The sequence below is a fragment of the Astatotilapia calliptera genome, chromosome 15 (assembly GCF_964374335.1).
Source record: "Astatotilapia calliptera chromosome 15, fAstCal68.1, whole genome shotgun sequence".
NCBI lineage: Eukaryota > Metazoa > Chordata > Actinopteri > Cichliformes > Cichlidae > Astatotilapia > Astatotilapia calliptera.
In genome coordinates this window covers 4,579,203-4,599,765 of record NC_137436.1, presented here as the reverse complement: position 1 = coordinate 4,599,765, position 20,563 = coordinate 4,579,203, and the positions used below count along the sequence as shown (strand labels likewise).

The following is a 20,563-nucleotide window of genomic DNA, read 5'->3' as shown; positions in this document are numbered from 1 at the left end:
GAATTCAGCACAAGACGTGCAAATGTCAGGCCTGTGTGTTTATATCAAAACAACAGCTACTTGATGTTTAACTACTGTAGATTCTTTTGGGAATCTAAATGTGTATTTAAAAAGCAGCAGAGCTATGTGTACAACCATTTCATCATGATGATAACAGGGGAAAAATAAACTCCGGCGCTTGACAATAAATATTTAGCCCTGGAGAAAATGTGCCAACAATCTGGTTTTCCGTTCAAGGTAACACCTGCAGATGGCAGCAAAGCCTAAAACATCTCTCTCCCTCTGGTTTGCCCACACGGTTCTTTACCTTTCTTCTTCAGATCTTCGTCTCTCTCGTATTTCTCGATGATCTGCATGGCTCTCTTGGGGTCGTAGAATGGAAACAGAATCTCATTTAACCTTGGGTCGCGCTGGTTCTGTGAAGCGAAACACAAACGCAGTCATCCCTCTATTCATCGTCTCCAGTAATTTCCCAGCACAAATCTAATTTAGGACAAACGCATCTTGCGCTACACGCAGGATAGGAGCAAACTTATTACAATATGTTTACACTCTCAATTTGTTATGCCTGATCAAAGGTACTGAACTCAGGACTATGTGATTGGCTTTCATCACTTACTATTTAAGAAATATTATCTTTAAATCATTAGTATACACACAGGCACATAACATTTAGACAGCAAGTACTAAAAGCACTGATCAAGGTGATTATTATACGGCAGTATAAACAAAAACCTGTGAGCCACACTAACAGGTGCAGAGATTAAATGTTGCTTAAAAGCAAAGAATCACATGTGTTTGAGGGAATCAAGGTGGCATTCACAAAAACAACAGCAAACATTCAAACATCATGAACATGTCGCTGCCCACTCACAGAGCCAGGTGGGGAATTTAATCTGATTGGCGAGCCCAGAGCATGAAGCAGCGCAAACACGTGACTGCACAGCAGCAGGACTAGGCAGGTATTCAGCAACACAGAGCAGCACAGCCACAGAACACATATACGCACAGCAGGGAACGAGACGAACCGAGCAGGAAGCAACAGGATGGAAACCTCGACCCTCCCGTTGCTACAGCAACACCAATCAGACACAGGGGGGAGAAGGAGGCAAGCCACGGTAGGGAGAACATGGGGAATGGGATGACGGTGGGCATGCAGAATAAGGGAGGTGGTTGAAGATGCCCTTGCAGGCCCACTCAAAGTTAAATGTTGTGTCCATCCAATTTGATTAAGGTGGACTAATGTGCAGTCGGGCCTGGGAGCAGGGCGACTTCTACCCCAGAGCAGGATGAGAGTAAGAGCAGCAGGAGTTGCAGGGAAGGGCACACGCAAGCTAAATACAGAGAGAAGTTAATGAATGATAAAGAGCTTACTTCATTCAGAAAGCTGACTAACTGGTCTACAGTTAAATAATCAGTTTTGTTCCCATTGCTGCAGAGAGATTAATTAGAAAAACAAAACAAAATGTTATGCTCCTTAAAATCGAAACCCTCACAGTCATTCACACAGTCAGTCAGTTAAAATTAGAAAAGCCAGTCTTTACAGTTACATTACGCTTTTAGTAGTATCTTGTTAATCATCACTCTTCTTTGACTGTTGTCATTAGGTTGAACATAATTAATGTTGAACGGTGGAAGCAGGTTAGGCTGTCCAGACATAGTTAGTGCGGCAGGCACAGAAACATTTGTCCTGATTATTTCCAACATGATGCAGCAGCTCTCACTTGGGGAATATTTAAACAGATGATATCATTGTTCTGCTCAGGCACAAGGTAACGCAGGTAGAATACGTTGCTGGGTAAGGGTAATGCTGTTAAATGTGTATTCGGAGGATATTTTATTATTTTTAAGGTATAAAACAATTAAAAAGAGCAGACGAGATGAAACACTTACATTTTCTTGAAGAGCTCCTCTATATCTGTGCGAGGGCAGATCTTCTGTGTGAGCGCGTAAAAAATGTCAAAGGTAAAATCTGCTGGTTCAATCTCATCGTTCTGTAAAAGGTAAGTGAGAGAGTCATTTCCTCACAGTTTTCTTTCAGCGTAACAAACTCGGACACATCTGACTTCCAGTATTGTCTGACCTTTCCACTAGGAAGGCCCAGATCCTTCAGAGCCTGAAAGATCCCCTTCTCCGTTTTGCCTGATGCAAATGTCCGAGTGATGCTTTAAGAAGAGGAGGAGGATAAGGTGAAGATGAGTGAATGATATTGTATAAAAAAAACAACAACCCAAAAACATACTTTAAACGCACTCTTACCCTCTTACAGGAATCTTCCCATTCACGTTGGTAAGGAAACACATTCTCATCCAACTAAACAAAAACAGGAAGTAGGATTAAGGCGTCTTACTGAAGAAGGCACAGCCAAGTTATTACAACTGTGCTGCGAATTGCACTCACTGTTTCTTGAGGCATGTCATTGGACAGACGTTGTTGGCCTTAACGTTGTGAATCACTGACCTCAAACCCTCGATCCACTTCTGCAAACAAACAAGCACAAGTATTCAGGACACACACGCACACGTATATACACTCCTACCACTTAAAACCACTGAACAAATTACATAGCATTCAAAAGAGCACCCAGTTTGCATTGTGTTAAGAGGTGAATGTCTTTGGGGAAATAAACAAGCAAATGAATTGCTCTTTAATCAACAGTCTTGTGATAGGGGCCTTGACAGGACCATCATTAACACAGACACAAAAAACACACACACAGCGATAAACAGCGACCTGTTGCAAGGCTACAAGGAGTGATGATAAACAAACAGCTAGAGAAGGCCTGTGACTGCCCATGAATATGCTGCCTCATGCATCCATGTAAAGGCCACTGATAATCCGAACACTTCTGAGCCTCCTCTCTGAATGTCTGTCCCTCTTTGTGCTAAACCCTCCTCCACTTCCACAACAAATTTCTACTGGTGTCATTATAAAAACATTAAATGCGATGGCTTGTGCAGCAGGGGCAGTCTGTTTGGGCCCGTGGTGTTCACGAAGCAGCGCGCTGATGTAAATATCTCTGTCATCTATTGAGGCCTGCTCTTTACTGTAGGGCCACCTGTATGCTGGGAGGGGTGCTGATGGTGTCGCGGTGGGTTTGTGTCTATATGTGTGCGCGAGAGAGATAAAGAGGGACTGTGTTTTTGACTGTGGGGGACGTGCTCATGTATTTTAACCTGTGAGTGTACGTGTTTGTGTTTGTGCTCCCTGCTGTGGGCTGCTGCATGAATATCATTGGCAGCCCCGTGGCACAAACAGCAGTTATAACACCCACCAGCATGAAGGGAAAAAACAAAAAAACACCCTCTCATGGGAAATGAATAAACACCAATCCGGTGGTGCCAAATAACAGATCTGTGCTCAAAAAACTAAAAACCCCAGCTTGTTCTAAAGCTACTGGTGATTTTAAATTTTTCTACAAACTGACATCTGTAAAAACATTATGTACACCGTGCTCCAAAATTATTATGCAAATAGGATTTTAGTGTCATAAACACTCAATTTTATGGATAGTGTTGTGTCTCAGGGCTCTTTGGATCACTGATATCAATCAGACATAATTAGTTTGTCAGGTGAGCCCAATTAAAAGAAGTCTACTTAAGAAGGATGTTCCACTTTATTAAGCATGCCACAGGTTTAAAGCAATAATGGAAAGAAAAACATTCTCTGCTGCAGAGTGTCAAATAATGCAATGCCTTGGATAAGGTATGAAAACTTAAGCATGATCATCGTACTGTGAAGAGATTTGTGGCTGATTCAGAGCACAGAAGCATTTGCACAGATAAAGGCATAATGAGGAAGGTTTCTGCCAGACAAGTTCATCGGATTAAGAGAGCAGCTGTTAAAATGCTATTACAAAGCTGCAAACAGATATTTGAAACTGTAGGTGCCTCTGGAGTCCCATGAACCTCAAGGTGCAGGATCCTCCAGAGGCTTGCAGTTGTGCATAAACCTGCCATTCGGCCGCCCCTAACCAATACTGACAAGCAGAAACGGTTGCAGTGGGCCAAGAAATACATGAAGGTTAATTTTCAAACAGTCTTGTTTACTAATTTGCCATGTAATCCTGGATGGTCCCGATGGATGATGTAGTGGACAGTTGGTGGATGGCCACCATGTCTTAACAAGCCTGCGACATCAGCAAGGAAGTGACAGAACCATGTTTTGGGCCAGAATCATGGGGAGAGAGCTCGTTGGCCTCTTTAGGGTCCCTGAAGGTGTGAAAGTGACCTCAGCAAAGTATGTAGAGTTGCCATTTACCATTTCTTTCATGGTACCCAAAGAAGAACAGTGCCCTTCGTAGCAAAATTATCCTCATGCATGACAATGCACCATCTCATGCTGCAAACAACACCTCTGTGGCATTGGCTGCTATTGGCATAAAAGGAGAGAAACTCATGGTATGGTTTCCATCCTCCCTCCTGTGGTTTCTGACCTCAACCCTATTGAGAACCTTTGCAGCATCCTCAAGCAAAAGATCTATGAGGGTGGGAGGCAGTTCACATCAAAACAGCAGCTTTGGGAGGCGATTCTGACATCTTACAAAGAAATCCAACCAGAAATTCTCCTGGTTCAATGGATGCAAGAATTGTGAAGGCTATGTCAAGGAAGGGGTCCTATGCTAACATGCGACTCGGCCTGTTAAGACATTTTGATCGAAATAGCTTTTAGTTTCAGTAAATATGACCTTTTAATGCTGCAAATTCAACAAATGACCATTTGCGGTTCTTTACAAACAATAAAATGTTTTGAAACTCTTGTGCATAATAATTCGAACAGAGCATTTTGTATTATTTTATTTTTTGCAAAAACGGTTATCTTTGGAAGGTTTGTTCAATTAAAATTGATGACTTGAAAATTATACTGACTGTCATTTGCATCGAGTATGTAGGAAAGTCAGCGACAAATATCAAAAAAGTTTAGTCAAGGTTAGCGTGGTGCTTTGATTTTCAGTCATTCTTGTTGTTTTGTGGCACCTCTTAATTTTTCTCAGCAAACTATTGTGAATGACAAACTATTATTTGCAATTGTGTTTAAAAGACAATAAAGTATAAGTCATATGTTTTAAGCTAATCTGGCAGACATCTGTCAGGCTGAGAAAACTTACTTTAGAGGACACGTAGAGTTTCTTTTAATCCCAAATCTTCATCTTTACCAAAATGATTGAGCACAATTATGGTCATGTTCATTATATTGCATGCTGTCAACATAGCCTATGAAAATACCAAAGCTAGCATAGAAATGACAAAGAAGTATTGTCTGTGTGTTGAACAGGAACTAATAGAACTTCTTTCCTTCAACAGAAACGAGTATTGAGACTAACCAGATATTCCTACTTGGAGTCTTTTTATAGGACTCAGTCAAGGGGGGGGAAGAAGAAAAAAACACCTTTTTTTAAGTATAATAAACACTGACTTTAATTTCTCTTACTGTGATGTTTTTGTATTATGCCAAAAGTAGCAGGTTATTTTTGGGGCTCATCCAAGTGGCTCATTCTTCAAATATAGAACAATGAAGAAGTGCAAGACAACAAGAGAAAAGCAGCAGCGAAAGCAGCAGGAGGAATACAGAACAGAGATGCTGTGAATCATTCCAGATGCATCTATTTATTCAATGAATCAAGGCCTTGTGTAGGAGCTGGCATATTAACCCTGGCTTTCCTTTCTGAATTGAGAATCTGTAGGCTGGGTGGTCTTTTAATCTTTACATCTACATTGTTATGGAAATGTTGAAATTACTCAGACAGGTGCTAAGCAGAGTTTACCTCGAGGGCAGAAAAATGAAGTAGTGGTTAAGCTCTTACAAGCAGCCTCACTGTGCTCTCTACTTTGGAGCTCTAATATGTACAGTATTAGTAGGCAGATTGAGCGAACCGGGAAGGCTGCAGGATAGCAGATATCTGACACTATCACGGGATAATGCCTGGACGGGACTAAGCACCAACCTCCAAGGTTGAAAAATCCACACATGCCAAAGTACCAAAAACTGTACTTCCATAAGTGGCCACACGAGGCAGACGCCCAACGTGACTCTTTCCCTTTAGACTCCCAACAAAAATGTCAAATTTCACCACCTGACTGACATAAAAAAAAACTATAACTTTGGTCTATAGTTACCCATCCATAACAGCTCTGTGTAGGTCATTTTTGTTTTAGGTCTCTTTCACATTAAAGCTTAAAGCTAAGCACCTGATTGATAAGATTGACAGGTGGACACCAATCCAACTAACTGCTTGGTAGGAGTCACGTCACTCACGTGTGTTTGTGGCCTGGGTGACTTGTGGAACATCATTTAATGCTGTGTGATTAATTGTAACAAGAGCCATCTAAAGAAGTTCCTGTTTTGCTAAGTAAAATTTTAGTTTTTTCTAGTTTGTTTTGTGGGTGTGTGTATCACTTGGCACTAATTAGAAGGTATCAGTATTTAGCACGATGCACACATACAATCTATGCATGCATTTTGCTAACCATTGTCCTATGATTTGTTTTTACAAGTTGTCAACCAAACAATAAAACAAAACAGAAACGCCCCAAATGCTAATATTTAAGGCATCAAAACAGGACTTCACAACCGGGTGGGTGACGTCATGGTGCCTATATCATTTACATCTTCTACATACAGCCTATGGGGTTTGCAGTGATTTTTTGTCCAGACAACATATGCTTTGTGGCCATTGATTAAAACCATCTAAATTCATCAAAACACATTTTTTTAACCTGTGATGCACTCAAAAAGTGTCACAAGTTAGATATTAGCCAGAAGCTACATAAGTGCCTTTTGTCACTGAAAGGTATATGGTGAGTGAAGAAAATCATGCTATATTGGCATACACAGCTGTCCATTACATCTGTTATATTGTAATAATATTTCAAACTGCAACACTCCAATTAAATCTCAAGGTCAGCGCTCTTTATCGTTTGTATAAAGCAGCAGAAATGTGGGGAGGGCATGCATTTACCCTGGCTGTCTCTGGGTTCTCTGCCACCATGAACATGAAGTTGAGATTGACCAGGTCTGTGCCACTGCAGATGCAGATGATGCAACCCTCCAAGTCTGTTTCTGTCTTTCCAGTGGCCTCAAATGATGACAGGATCTTAGGGTCCTGAGGACACAGCATCAAAGGCAGAGATTAGTATAGAAATGATGGATAAATAGCTGATCAAAATTAAATGCTAAGACGGAGACCTAGACATAAAGCTAAAAAAAAAAAAAAAAAAAGATAAGATAGAATAATTAAGCAACAGAGCAAGCTCTTTAGATGTTTGAAAGCATTTCTGCTGCTTTAAGTTTAAGTAGGGGAAATATTTCAACATTTATAGACCTTTAGTTCTTTTTCTCAGAACAAAATACATCCCAGCACACCTTAGTCTGATATAACTTTAATGTCTGTTTTATCAGTTTAACAGAAAAATCTCACTATCAAAAACACCACTCCTTCCTCTCTCATCTTCTCAATCAGATTTCCTGTCTGCCACCATTGAAGATAGTAATGCTTATATGTTACGTGATTGAATTAACAGCAACAGGCAACAGGCTATGCCACTTTAAAATCTCAGCCTGCAATCATCCAATCCCATTCATCTCTTCTCTCTCATTGGATTACTTGAAACAGCTCTCCAGGCTTGTGTAACCATGTTAGCCTCTGAGAAGCCCGGTTATCAGTTGTCTGCACTGTACAAAACAGCATACGGCGCATGAGCCGCCATCAGACTGTAGAATCTATATACGTGCCCTCACATACGTACATAAAAAGACCGCCACACAGGACCAAACAAAGGCGCTCCAATCTGTTGTCAGCAGTATGATTTGAGACTCTCCTGTTAGGCTTCTGCATTTCAGTGGCTTCATTGGTTTGCATACAAATTAGAAGGCAGCATGCCCGTGGATATTCCAGTAATAGCTTTCATAATTCATATAGCTGGTATGATGCTAAATACCACAATATAATGTGTCACTGTCAAGGCTACATAGCATGAATCGATATTTAATATACAGAGGAACCATGTGGTTTGGATTTGTGCATATCTGCCTCTGTAACTGCTAAATAGAAAACTGATTGGTTGCCAGCTGTAATAATTCACTGGGCTATTTTAGAGGCCATTTCCTATCATGGGATAAGGAAAAGTCATTCTGACGGAGACAGAACATCTTATACTGTTGATCTTTTGATCCTGTAGTGTGAACTCCATAACCCAGCGGTTTTCTGACAGCGCATCACCACAGTGGCTGAAAGAACAATTTTTCAATACTACTCTCTCGGTCAAAAGCACAATCCACAGCTGCGAGAAAGTTCAGTAAGAACCTGTGGCGAAACTCAGAGTTGTATAAATATTGATGAGCTAGTGCCCTGTGTGAATCTGTATTTGAAAGCAAATCTCAGCAGTAAGAACTCAACCGGGAGTCCCAAAACAGTCATTATATTGATAGAAAAAGCCACTGTAGCCTTGGCTAATTTAGGCATGAATAATAGCCTGAAGTGGCAGTGTCTCTAGATTTTACCGGGAGTACCTCTGTGGGACTAAAAGATGGAATGTTTGATGCGGAGGGTGAGAGTGTGAATTTTGTGAAGGCAGAAGTGAAGAAATGGTCTCTCCTGAGTTCTTACCTTTGGGACGGCACCGACGCGAATACTGTTGATGAGAGAACACTCCAGAACCTGACCTTCCTGTAGGAGACCAAAAACGGTGGAAAGAAAGGGAAAAAAGAAGTAGATGAAGAGGGGGAGAATAAAAGTCTAGAAGAAAAACAATTTCTAATGGTCAGCAAAGCACAAGCACCACAACCTCTCAGCAACATGGGTGATTACAACCCAGAAATGAGGAGGAGTCCTTTGTGCGTTGAGAATAGCTGTTTTAATACCATTTGATTTAATTACCAAGTTTGAGTCTGCAGGAATGAGGATAAACATTAACAGGTTGGACTGTTGCAGAGGTGCTTTTTGCCACCAGGCATGCAGCTGCTTGGGGTCCCAGCACATTGGCGGGCTCCCGAAAACAGACAAACTTATACTGCTGCAGTTTGTAACATCAGTTGAAGAGGCCTGATCACCTTTGGGGCCCAACCTGACTCCATTCACCCCAGCTGCAGAAGGTGTGCATGAAATGAATGCTGCTAGTCTATTTGTAACTCTGGGGGAGGAAATTAATGTCAAAATCTATTGCAAGATTTGCAAAATGTCAGCAGTAAAATAGAAGTTATGAAAGTTCGGTGCATGCTTGTATATTTTCTGAACTTTCTGAGAAATACACAAACAGTGTGCCACCGAACTATTTCTAAAACCACTAAATGGGAAAACAAATCATCCTAATCAGAGTTATTTTTCCAAGTAGAGGGATTCAGATGCACCTCAGAGGTTTTTAGGCAGTGGCAAAGAAAAATCAGGAATGTTATAATCCAGTGGCTGGAAAATGAGACCATGCGAGTACTAGTACTCGCACAGCCAGCTGTAGGTCCTATATGCTAGGCTTCATCTTTTTTTTTTTCTCTCTTTTTTTTTTTAAATGTTTATTTATAAGATTTTAAGTTCAAAGTTACATAACGTCACACCAGACAATGAAAATAAGATTCAAAAACAATAACATTTAAGCACAGAAAAAAAAAAAAGAAAAAAAAAAGAAAAAACAGAAACCAAACACACAACAACAAAAAAACCCAAACAGGAAAACAGGGGCCTGTTCTTCGTACCGCGCTAAGTGAGTTAGCTGGATTAGATTGTTGACGATTTCGCGTGATCCTGGATCGTTCGGTTCCCCGAAGCCCATCCGGGACTTGCTGTCATAGCAACAGAGCCGTAAGCGTAAACCTGCTGGGGAGCAGGTTTACTTTATGTAAACAGGATTAGATCGCGGCCACGCAGGTATGTCCGCGTCATTCATACGAAAGCAACAGCGATATTCCACCACTGTTTCACCATAAATAAATAACATCAATGTAACTAAAGATAATGCAGCACTTGATCCTTTTATTGATTTCACACAGATACATACAGGTCATTCCCTAAAAAAGGGAAATGAACTATTAACATTCTATTACATGTATGTGATTATTACAGATGTAATTCATATTTCAGAGTAGTAATTGTAAATTACTTCGTGTAATCAAGATGAGAGACCACGGCTATAAAAGCGAAGGTGGATTTGGGAAGCCTGTCGCAGCCATATCCTGTCCGTATACGCGAGCAACCCATTGCGGAAGGTGCAAGATTGATAAGGAGAGTCCTCAGAATTCAGCGTATATTGCGGGACAGACAGGATCCTTTAGCTCAGCGCGACAGTGTGCTCATAGAGAGATATCGATTTTCCCGTGAGGGTATTATTTACTTAACCAACTTGTTGACGAGGGGGTGCAGGACCACCACCTGTCTTTTTTTGCTCTGCCCTTTTCTTGGTTGCTGTTATAAACAAACAAACAGATTATTTCAGGGTCTCTTTCCAAGAGACGACAAGCAATATAAGTGATAAATATTACCATTCTGTAGAATATTCTTATATTTCACTTTTACTTGTTCCCATGTTCTAGTGGGTCCTGTTGTGGCTCTAATGTGAAAGGGGATATAATATAACATATTATAATATAATATAATGTAATATAATATTGGATAATATGGTGTGATATGATAAATCTACCCTACCGCCTACTGGTGTTGGCCAGAGGGGCCGATGGCGCAATATGGCAGCCTGGCTTCTGTCAGTCTGCCCCAGGGCAGCTGTGGCTACAACCGTAGCTTGCCTCCACCAGTGTGTGAATGTGAGAGTGACTGAATAGTGGCATTGTAAAGCGCTTTGGGTGCCTTGAAAAGCGCTATATAGATCCACTCCATTATTATTGTTATTATTGAATTACTTACGAGTTTGATTTGTCAGCAACTTTCTGCCAGCCCTCTCTCCTTGCTTTTGCAGCCTTTGCAGTGTTCCCTTGCGTTTTAATTAAACTCTGAAACTCCTGAAATCCCTCACTCAAGAGTTCTTGCTCTGCTGCCGAAAAATACCGAGCGCGCTCCTTCGACATTTTCGCCGACCAATCAAAGGGTTGCCGATCAATGTTTCTACTATCGATGCGTAGCCCCTGTTGGGCCACCCAGTGATCTCACATTACTTCATCCAGCTATACTAATCGTCAACAACAGGTGTGTTCGGGGAACCGGAATAGCGAGCTCAGAGTTAGCGCGATGATTTGGTCTTGGATGTTTCATTTGATCTTGGATGTAGTAAGCGACGTACGAAGCACAGGGCCCAGGAAAGAAAAGGAAAAAAATCAATAAATAAATAAATAAATGCTAGGCTTCATCTTAGCTAGTTTAAAATCATCCAACAAGAGCTACTGAACATATCTGCAACAAATTAATCCAACTATCAGATAAACATCTGATAAACATTGTCTATTGCCCAATGCTAATCAGTATTAGCCTAAATGCTAGTACTTAAATCTTTTCTCTATATTTTAAGCTTGTTATAATATACATATATTTAACGTGCTTCATTTATAGTTTTTATTTACTTGCATATACCTTTTTCAGAGTCAAATGGTCAGAAGTACAGAAAAAAATCAAAACAACTTACTCTTTCCTTGCATGCCTTTTTAAATACTTTACCTACTCCATGTGGATCCTGTCTTATACATTTCTATTTAGAGGATCCTCTCGAAAATCCTAGAATACACACAGGTCATGATGTGGAAGTCGTACCTTTCCCTCACTCTTCCAGGTGATGAAAAAGCCGTACTCGTCCACTTCCATGTGGCAGTTGGGCTCAAAGATGTATGGGTCCTGCAGCAAGGAAAAATGATTATTTCTAAGCAATGAGGCCATATTAATCAAAGGTTTTATTTGACACAGCAAGACATTAAACAGTCAACCTGTTTAACAAACACAGGAATTATGCAATCAGACAACCAGATGTAGCTCTTATTCATTTTACAAGATATACCTGCCTGCCTACGAACACACACTCAAACATACTTTCACAAAGAATGCAGAAATACGCTCAGTATGTACACACAGGTTGCCCGTAGGGGAGATGAAGCCTGTTGTCTAAGGCAAACACGCAGTGAGATTAATGTGACCACCTTTAGCTGTTAAATGCAAACATCAACGCAGTTGGAACACATTTCCAGGTTATAGAGACGAACAGGAGGTAAAAGTGTATTAGCATAGCTACTGTGATGCTACTGCACACATCGTTCAACAGGAGTGTCGGTGGAGGAAATCGACTAACCTTAGCCACCTTGTCCTACTCAAACAATCTTACCATCAATTCAATCAGCCGGAAGATGTGTGTGTGTGCCGACAAATATGTGTATTTTTGCCCCACTCCACTCAAACAACACATCTGAGAAAGCTAAAAACATAAGAGAGAAATAAACTAGAATGGGAGAAGGCTGCTGGGTCACTCTAATATTAGCAGTAGGGAACAGTGTAACACACTCATGTACACACTCATACACACGTGATTTATTATTTCAGGATGTTGCTACTATGAGATACGCAGCTGCAAATAGGGCTGTGCTGGCTTGTTACTTGGCTCTTACCCTGACATCTAAAACCCTCAAAAAAAAAAACCCTCAGAAGAATAATCTTATTTCCATTTAGGAAACAGTGAGACTGCTGTAAATGCAGATAAAAGCTTGACTCTTTCATCTGAACGAAGACTGACAGAGTGTTCGGTGTTAGATATACAGCCACCTCAATGAAGGAGATGGTTTCAGATAAACCTCAACTGTTGAGGACATACAATAGTATCACATTCCACTGCTTTTAGCTTTACTGTAATAAATCTAAAATTGTGTGTGTGTGTGTGTGTGTTGCCTATTGATCGTGCCTCTTATTTTGAACACAGATCCTCAGATCATTTCGAGGTCTTTTACCCTTTGTCTAAATTTCCAAATCAATATTAGAAAGTGATAATTAATCTGCCCGGTGTAGGCTTAAGAGCTGTATCTATAAATATTATATATGATGCTATTAACAAGTGCAGTCAAAAACAAAGTACACCTTCTGTAAATTTGTCAGTATCAGTTCATAAAATCATCTTCTCTATGACTATCGTTCTCTCACATTTTTGTGGAGGAATTATGTCTTACTATTTATACTTGTTTAGGTCATTGAGGTTTGTGGGAATAAAATCCCACCACAGTATTTAACCCAGGTTGAGGTCTGGACTCTGACTGGATCACTGCAACAATTTGATTCTTTTCTTTTTTCCAGTCATTCTGTTGAATCTTTGAATTGCTGCTGTGTTTGTGATCACAGTCCTGTTCCATGACCCAGTTTAAGCAGAGCTTTATCTGTCACACAGGTGCCCTCACATTTGATTTTAGAATACTTTGCAGTCAGTGACTCGACCATGAACTCATCCGTCTACTAAAGCGCTCAGGTCCTGTGGCTGCAAAACAAGCAGTAATGGAAGGAATCCAGCATTTAGTTTTATTTATTTATTTATTTAGTTATCATTAAATAAATAATGACAGTTTAGTTTTTGTATTTTGTTAGATTATTATTATGCCTCGATATGTAAAACCTTAGAAGTTAAAGAGGGTGTACTTTCTTTGTGCCACGACTGTAAATGCTTATGTGTGTTTTCTGTCTCGTTCGTCTCAGTCTACCTTCATCAGCCGTCAATATGAGGCTGCATAGTTTCCATGGACACTAAACATCAATCAGATCTTAAATGATTGATTTCCACTCAGTGAGATAATGAACGAAACACACACACACGGGAAGCTCTTTGGCTATTTGCATAATGGATTACATAGGATATCTTTCACCTTTTACCTCAATGCCTCTGGACTCTTAAAGAGGACAAACTCATATCAAATATCTCATTAAAGGATACAAACTAATTATTGAAAATCCATAGTACACTACAGCGTGTAGAGCTAAAGAGAAAAACAAAGAGTGAGATGCAAACTTGGAAACATCTCCATCTATTCGAGGACATGAATAAGATGGCAAAGAAAGCATTCTGGGGACCTTAAATTGTTTTAGAAAGCCATCTTATGTAACGATATGAGCTGAGAGGCTCTATATAACGATAGCTGTCCCCTATGAAGCTTTGAATTGCACTCGTACAAACACACATACAGGCACACTGACCCACATGCACATTACCTGCCACTACCATCTGTCACTCAGTGGGGCTTCAGTCACTAGAGACTGTTCTTGTGGCAAAAAATAAAATCCATGCTGTTTAGCATATGCTTTTTGCACACTGAGATGCTTGCGCCCCGCATCCTTTGTAATTTCCAGGCAGCAGTGCTTTGCTCACACAAACACAAACACATGCCCACACTGACACAAAGTATGACTGACAGTGTTTTATAAATGAGACGCATTGCTGCTTCGTGTTTACGATAACAGCGAGGAACATGAGCTGACAACCAAAATAACTATTGATTTATGAATGAAGGACTGTAGCGCTGTTTTTTTCTCCTGAGACGCATCAGTTTGAGTTGATATTGTTTAGAATATAATCATTAATGAGAAAAATTCACAGCACTAAGAGGGGAGTGGTATGTCCCAAGTGTCATTATTCATTTTAACCGACTGACAGAGCTTGACCTTATTACCATTCAGGCCAGACCTAACCTTGTCCTGTCTAAGCTTGGCTCAAATTCACAGCAGCAACACACTGAGGACTCTGTTCAGAAGCATGCTGGCCCAGTTTCACCGCTCACTGTGACATGGCTTTGGATTTGATGATGCCTTTCCGTACACTCGCAAGCTTTTTTCTCTGCCTAAGAGGGATCCTCCTCCCCCAGCTGATGCCCACATAAACGGAGAGGACTGAGGGGATTTCCTGATGTGTGCAGGGGTACATGTAGGTCCGTGTGTGTGTGCGTGACTGTGACACACTTTGCCTTTGCTCGTCCAATGTCCTAGCTAGGTGTCCTGATTAAGTTTGTCTGAGGAAATGTGGGCAAAAAAAAAAGCAGGAAGATATACATGGTGGTCACATACATGCAAGTGCATACAAAGATATATGGAAGCAATGAATTTGCTTGTGGCTGTAACTGAGCATTTATTGGTTATAATTTAACTTTAAAATAGTTTTTATTTAAGAAAGCTTTTAAATGATCTATTTATATTTCCTAGCTCACATTTTTTCTGTTTTTTTATTTGTGGTGGTGTTTTGCATCCTCCTTGTACAGCTCCAAACTGGGTCCTGAGCCAGTACAGGCAGAATAACCTAGCAGGAATGCTTCTTAAGTCACATACAGTGGGGCAAAAAAGTATTTAGTCAGCCACCGATTGTGCAAGTTCCCCCACTTAAAATGATGACAGAGGTCAGTAATTTGCACCAGAGGTATACTTCAACTGTGAGAGACAGAATGTGAAAAAAAAAAAATCCATGAATCCACATGGTAGGATTTGTAAAGAATTTATTCGTAAATCAGGGTGGAAAATAAGTATTTGGTCAATAACAAAAATACAACTCAATACTTTGTAACATAACCTTTGTTGGCAATAACAGAGGTCAAACGTTTACTATAGGTCTTTACCAGGTTTGCACACACAGTAGCTGGTATTTTGGCCCATTCCTCCATGCAGATCTTCTCGAGAGCAGTGATGTTTTGGGGCTGTCGCCGAGCAACACGGACTTTCAACTCCCGCCACAGATTTTCTATGGGGTTGAGGTCTGGAGACTGGCTAGGCCACTCCAGGACTTTCAAATGCTTCTTACGGAGCCACTCCTTTGTTGCCTCCTTTACGGATAAATTCTTTACAAATCCTACCATGTGAATTCATGGATTTTTTTTTTCACATTCTGTCTCTCACAGTTGAAGTGTACCTCTGGTGCAAATTACTGACCTCTGTCATCATTTTAAGTGGGGGAACTTGCACAATCGGTGGCTGACTAAATACTTTTTTGCCCCACTGTATACAATCAATCAATCGAAAAATATTAAACAACAATAACAGATTTCACACTACAGCCTGACCGATATGATCAGCCAATTTTAGCTATTTGTCGCTCTGTTGATATCAGTATGTATAATGGCCAAAAAATTAAAATGACAAAATTAAAGAAGAAATAGAAGAAACACCCTTCAACTATGTTTTGTGTGTTGATGTTGCACAGTTCGTCCATGAGGGGGCACTCTGCAACTGTTGGCAACACATGTTGCAATGATCCAAGCAGTTGGCCACAGTGTTAAAGAGTAAACAAATAACTGCACATAAACAGATTTCCCAAACATTTGTTAAGTTTTGTTTGTCTGAAAGAAAATAAATTAGCTGATATATCGCCATATTGAGTTTTGAAATCACCACATGCCTGTATCAGTATTGGCCTTTAAAAGCCTATAATCGGTCGGGCTCTATTTCACACTGTAGTGAAAAAGTAAGAGATCTCACGTGGCTCGTGTAAATCCTCTTTTGCTGCAGCAGAGCCTCCATAGGACATTTCCTGTAGCTCATTAAAAGAGTTGCACAACTCATCTTTACAACACTGTTTGAGCTTATTTATTTTTTTGGGACATCTTAATTGAAAATCTGTCTTTATGTTTTGCTACAGCATCTTTAGGCACTGGAATTGAGAACCGGTAATCAAAAGCTTCTAAGCTTATCATTTTCTTTTATCGGCACTTGTAGGTTTTTCTTACAGTGGGTTAGGGCATATAATAAAGCAATGATGTCATGTCGCAGTGGAGCTTCTGCACGCCTGAGTGACTGTATATGAAAGCAGCACTGTTCTCAGAGTCAGACAGATAAACAGTTATGCAGGCACACCCATTTTGACGCCTTTCCCCACTTTGTGCATTTCTAAAATTGGTTCTTACATAAACCAATTTTCTTTGGAATTATGGCTATTCTAAAACTTTTTTAGCATGTGCATAATTTTTTATAGTGTGCTACTTAAGACCCTCAGTGGGCGTGTTGCGGACAAGCAGTCGCCATGCCGAAGCATCTTAATGAGCCTGATCAATGTGGCCTGTCTACAGCTAGAACTGTGACTACACCAGTGATGATATAAACTGAGGTCTCTGTTCTGTGTGTATGTGTGTGCGCTTGTATTACTCATGGTGTGGGAATATAAATGTCTTTCCATTGTTGCACTGTGGACCCGTCTTGGATATTTTTGAGAAGCAAAAAAACAAAAAACAAAGGCAGCATAATATAAATCATTACATTTAGAGACTAAAACTTCATTTAAAGCTTGGTATTCTAAATGTATGAAAACAAAGACTCTGCTCCGTGTGTGGATGTGTGCATTTGTCCAACTAATGACTGAGCCGGGCACAGTCATTAAGGTCCAGGATGATAACAGGGCAGAGCAAATAATCTATGGTGGTATCAGCAGGGAACACTTACAAACAGATAGCTTAGCATTGGCTAAACTTTCATCACTTCACTGAGAATACTAAAAGCCTCTTATTTTTAATCAATTACTCAATCCAGGAAAGTGTCATATTTACCTCATCAAACCTGTCGAAAGAGGCGCCTTCCTGCATGAACTCAGGCAGGTGCTTCTCCCAGTTGAATTCGTAGGACTTTGTCATGGCTGCTCACAAGTCTGAGAAACAAACAAAAGAGGAGAAGACACACAAGGAAAGAGACAGACACAGACACAGAGTATGTTAGAAAAGGATGCTCGCTCTCCAGGGGCTCATCCAAAAATATCCTCTTGAGAGAGTGAGAACAACTTACATATATAACAACCAACCAATGAACAAGCTCCAAAGACAGAATTTAGGAAAAATATTGATTTGTCGTTTAGGATTTTTCAGAGATTTAAAGCACCCTCTCTGCTTTGGAGCTGCAATTAGCAGTGAAGCAGAGTAATGGCCTGTATTTGTATTAGAGATGGACCGATCCGATATTACGTATCGGTCCGATACTGACCTAAATTACTGGATCGGATATCGGAGAAAAATAAAAAATGTAATCCGATCCATTAAATATCACGAAAGCACCTCGCAAAACTTGCAACACGCCGTAACTCGCCTCAGAACGTTAGCACGTCGGAGCAGTGTGGTCACGTGATAGAGCGGCTGCCGCATGCGGGACCTGTCGGTGGTCTGGATAGCATTTGGAGCTTCGCTAGCAACCCGGCATTTCATCTCCGACAAAGTTATCCCCGAGAGAAGTAAAGCAAGTGTGTAAGTCCATCTCTGAATGTTTGTAAAGCATTCCTGCGTTAAGCTTAACAAACGATATATGGAGCGACTGCCTCTTCCTGCTGCTACTTCAATCATGAAACTGCTCAATGATCAGCTGATCGGCTTTTCTGTCACGAGTCCGTGTCTCTTGTTTGTTTTTGGCCCACTTTGCACCAGAAAGAGGAAACCAGCGGCTGAACAACAGCAGCACGTTTAAGCTTAATCAGCTGTTGTTAGAATGTATTTAATATTACTTTCTACACCAGGATCTTTTTCTAGTAGCTGACGCTGGTAACTGTGCAGGGGCGGATCTAGCAAAGTTTAGCCAGGGGGGCCGATAGGGCATTAACAGGGAAAAGGGGGCACAAAGACATACTTTTCTTTCTTATTCTCATTTAAAATGTCTAGCTTTTAATAAATAATTATCTGACACCCAAAGTTTTAATTTGATGCAAAATGAATAGAAGTCCATTACTGTATATAGTAACTATTAAGTCTAATATATATACCCTAGTAAGCTATAGTACTTTTTCCTTTGGGAAGGTACCATCTGTGCAGTCTGCAATTTTGTTGAAGAAAGATGTTGAATCTATTTAATATTTCTTGAAAAATAATTGATTTCTGTGCATTTTTTTTTTCACACTGCATCAAATTAAGGTTGATTACGTCGATTGAGCATCATGAGGTGGAGCGTGAGGGGTGGTTCCCTATTTTTTATTTTTTTATTTTTGTTGTTGCTGGGAGTTTGAACCCTATTAGTTAGGTTGCTTAATATTTACGCTAAGTACTCTTTAAAATACCAGAATAGGGAGGATGGCGTAGGTTTAAGTTTATTAGATTGATCAGTATTGCTGAACTATGAAATATATATTTTTTGCATACAGGTATAACAGAATAGCTTTAGTGTAGTTGTTGTTTTAAACTTGAGTATGAACTTATACAAAATGCAGCAAGATATTTAAAAAACAGTTTTGTTGAAACACACTATATCGGATTCATATCGGTATCGGCAGATATCCAAATTTATGATATCGGTATCGGTATCGGACATAAAAAAGTGGTATCGTGCCATCTCTAATTTGTATAGCGCTTAACTAGTCCCTAAGGACCCCAAAGCGCTTTACACATTCAGTCATCCACACACACATTCACACACTGGTGATGGCAAGCTACATGTAGCCACAGCCACCCTGGGGCGCACTGACAGAGGCGAGGCTGCCGAACACTGGCGCCACCGGGCCCTCTGACCACCACCAGTAGGCAACGGGTGAAGTGTCTTGCCCAAGGACACAACGACCGAGAGTGTCCAAGCTGGGGCTCGAACCGGCAACCTTCCGATTACAAGATGAACTCCCAACTCTTGAGCCACGATCGCCCGTAAAGAGTAAAATAAAGAGTAAATAGAACAAGCAAAAGGAATATGGGCAAATGACATCAGAGGACAACCGCTGCGTGGGACCAAGCAGGAACCTCCAGGGCTGAAAAATGAAGTCCATGGCAAAGTGCCTAAAGCTGCAGTACCTTAACTGTCCACTTGAGACAATCTCAAAGAGTGAGTTAAAAAACAACAACAGCTGTACAGAAAATGAGTTTGTCTGTTTTTTTAATTCACCCATTCGCGGTTGTTTTTTGGGGGGTTGTAGCTGCTTTGACTGTCGAGGTTGCCAACACAGGCGTCTTTAGCTAAGCTTCACGTCAGCTAACTGGAATCAACTGTGTAGTGTTGGTACCTATTTAGAACATTTTTAATAGACCTACCTGATAAAATGGAGCTTTTAAATTGTAATAACAGCCCATCCAAGCTATGTGATTCAGATAATATGCATTTTTTTTTTATGTGTTAAATAAGCACATATGTAAATCTGCACAATAATGTACATAGAGCCTACTGGGTCACCTTGCTAACCAAGCTTGCTATTATTTGCTAATAACAAAGAACTCATCCTCACGTCCAACTATCATCGCTTCTGGATTCCAAAAACAACCATAATGTTATAAATTAATCCTATAAATGGGACTATGGGTGGGACTGAGCAACACAAATTGAGCATATCACAGAGATAAAAAGTATGCGAGAAAGGAATTTCCTCCTCCTGCTTTTATCTAGGACCCTGAAACAAAACGGATGGGCACTGCACTCCTCTCCAAATACTAGAGAGTCAGGCTTCATTCATGTGACACACCTGCACGTGTATCATCACGTAAGACATCCAGCTCAGGGAGGGGAGGAGGTAATTATAATATTGCTGATGACACCACCCAAATATAGGCTCCACCTACGTCAAGCTCAAATGTGTCAAGCAAAAGTGAGAGGGAGAAGTGCACTTGAGAACGTGACACACTATGTATAGCCTAAGAGCTCAGCCGGTATTAAGTCATTATGGGAATACTCTGCGGAGATTTGATTTTCATCCACCAATCTTTTAGCCTGCTGCGCTACAGAATATTTTCTACTATACAGAAAATT

General features: G+C 40.5%; 1 protein-coding gene across 4 annotated transcripts in view; it reads right to left on the bottom strand.

Moving 5' to 3' along the window:
- Positions 1-20,563, bottom strand: part of plcb4b (phospholipase C, beta 4b) — a 74,609-nt gene that overhangs the window by 14,019 nt on the left and 40,027 nt on the right. For all 4 annotated transcript variants that reach the window (XM_026143391.2, XM_026143387.2, XM_080290129.1 and 1 more), the window contains 10 exons: positions 17,413-17,510; positions 11,684-11,764; positions 8,606-8,665; positions 6,959-7,102; positions 2,401-2,480; positions 2,260-2,313; positions 2,084-2,165; positions 1,894-1,994; positions 1,375-1,432; positions 308-416 (listed from right to left, as the gene is read on the bottom strand). In XM_026143391.2, coding sequence (XP_025999176.1) covers positions 308-416; positions 1,375-1,432; positions 1,894-1,994; positions 2,084-2,165; positions 2,260-2,313; positions 2,401-2,480; positions 6,959-7,102; positions 8,606-8,665; positions 11,684-11,764; positions 17,413-17,496 — 853 coding nt within the window. In that variant the 5' untranslated portion in view covers positions 17,497-17,510. The remainder of the gene's footprint in view (positions 1-307; positions 417-1,374; positions 1,433-1,893; positions 1,995-2,083; positions 2,166-2,259; positions 2,314-2,400; positions 2,481-6,958; positions 7,103-8,605; positions 8,666-11,683; positions 11,765-17,412; positions 17,511-20,563) is intronic.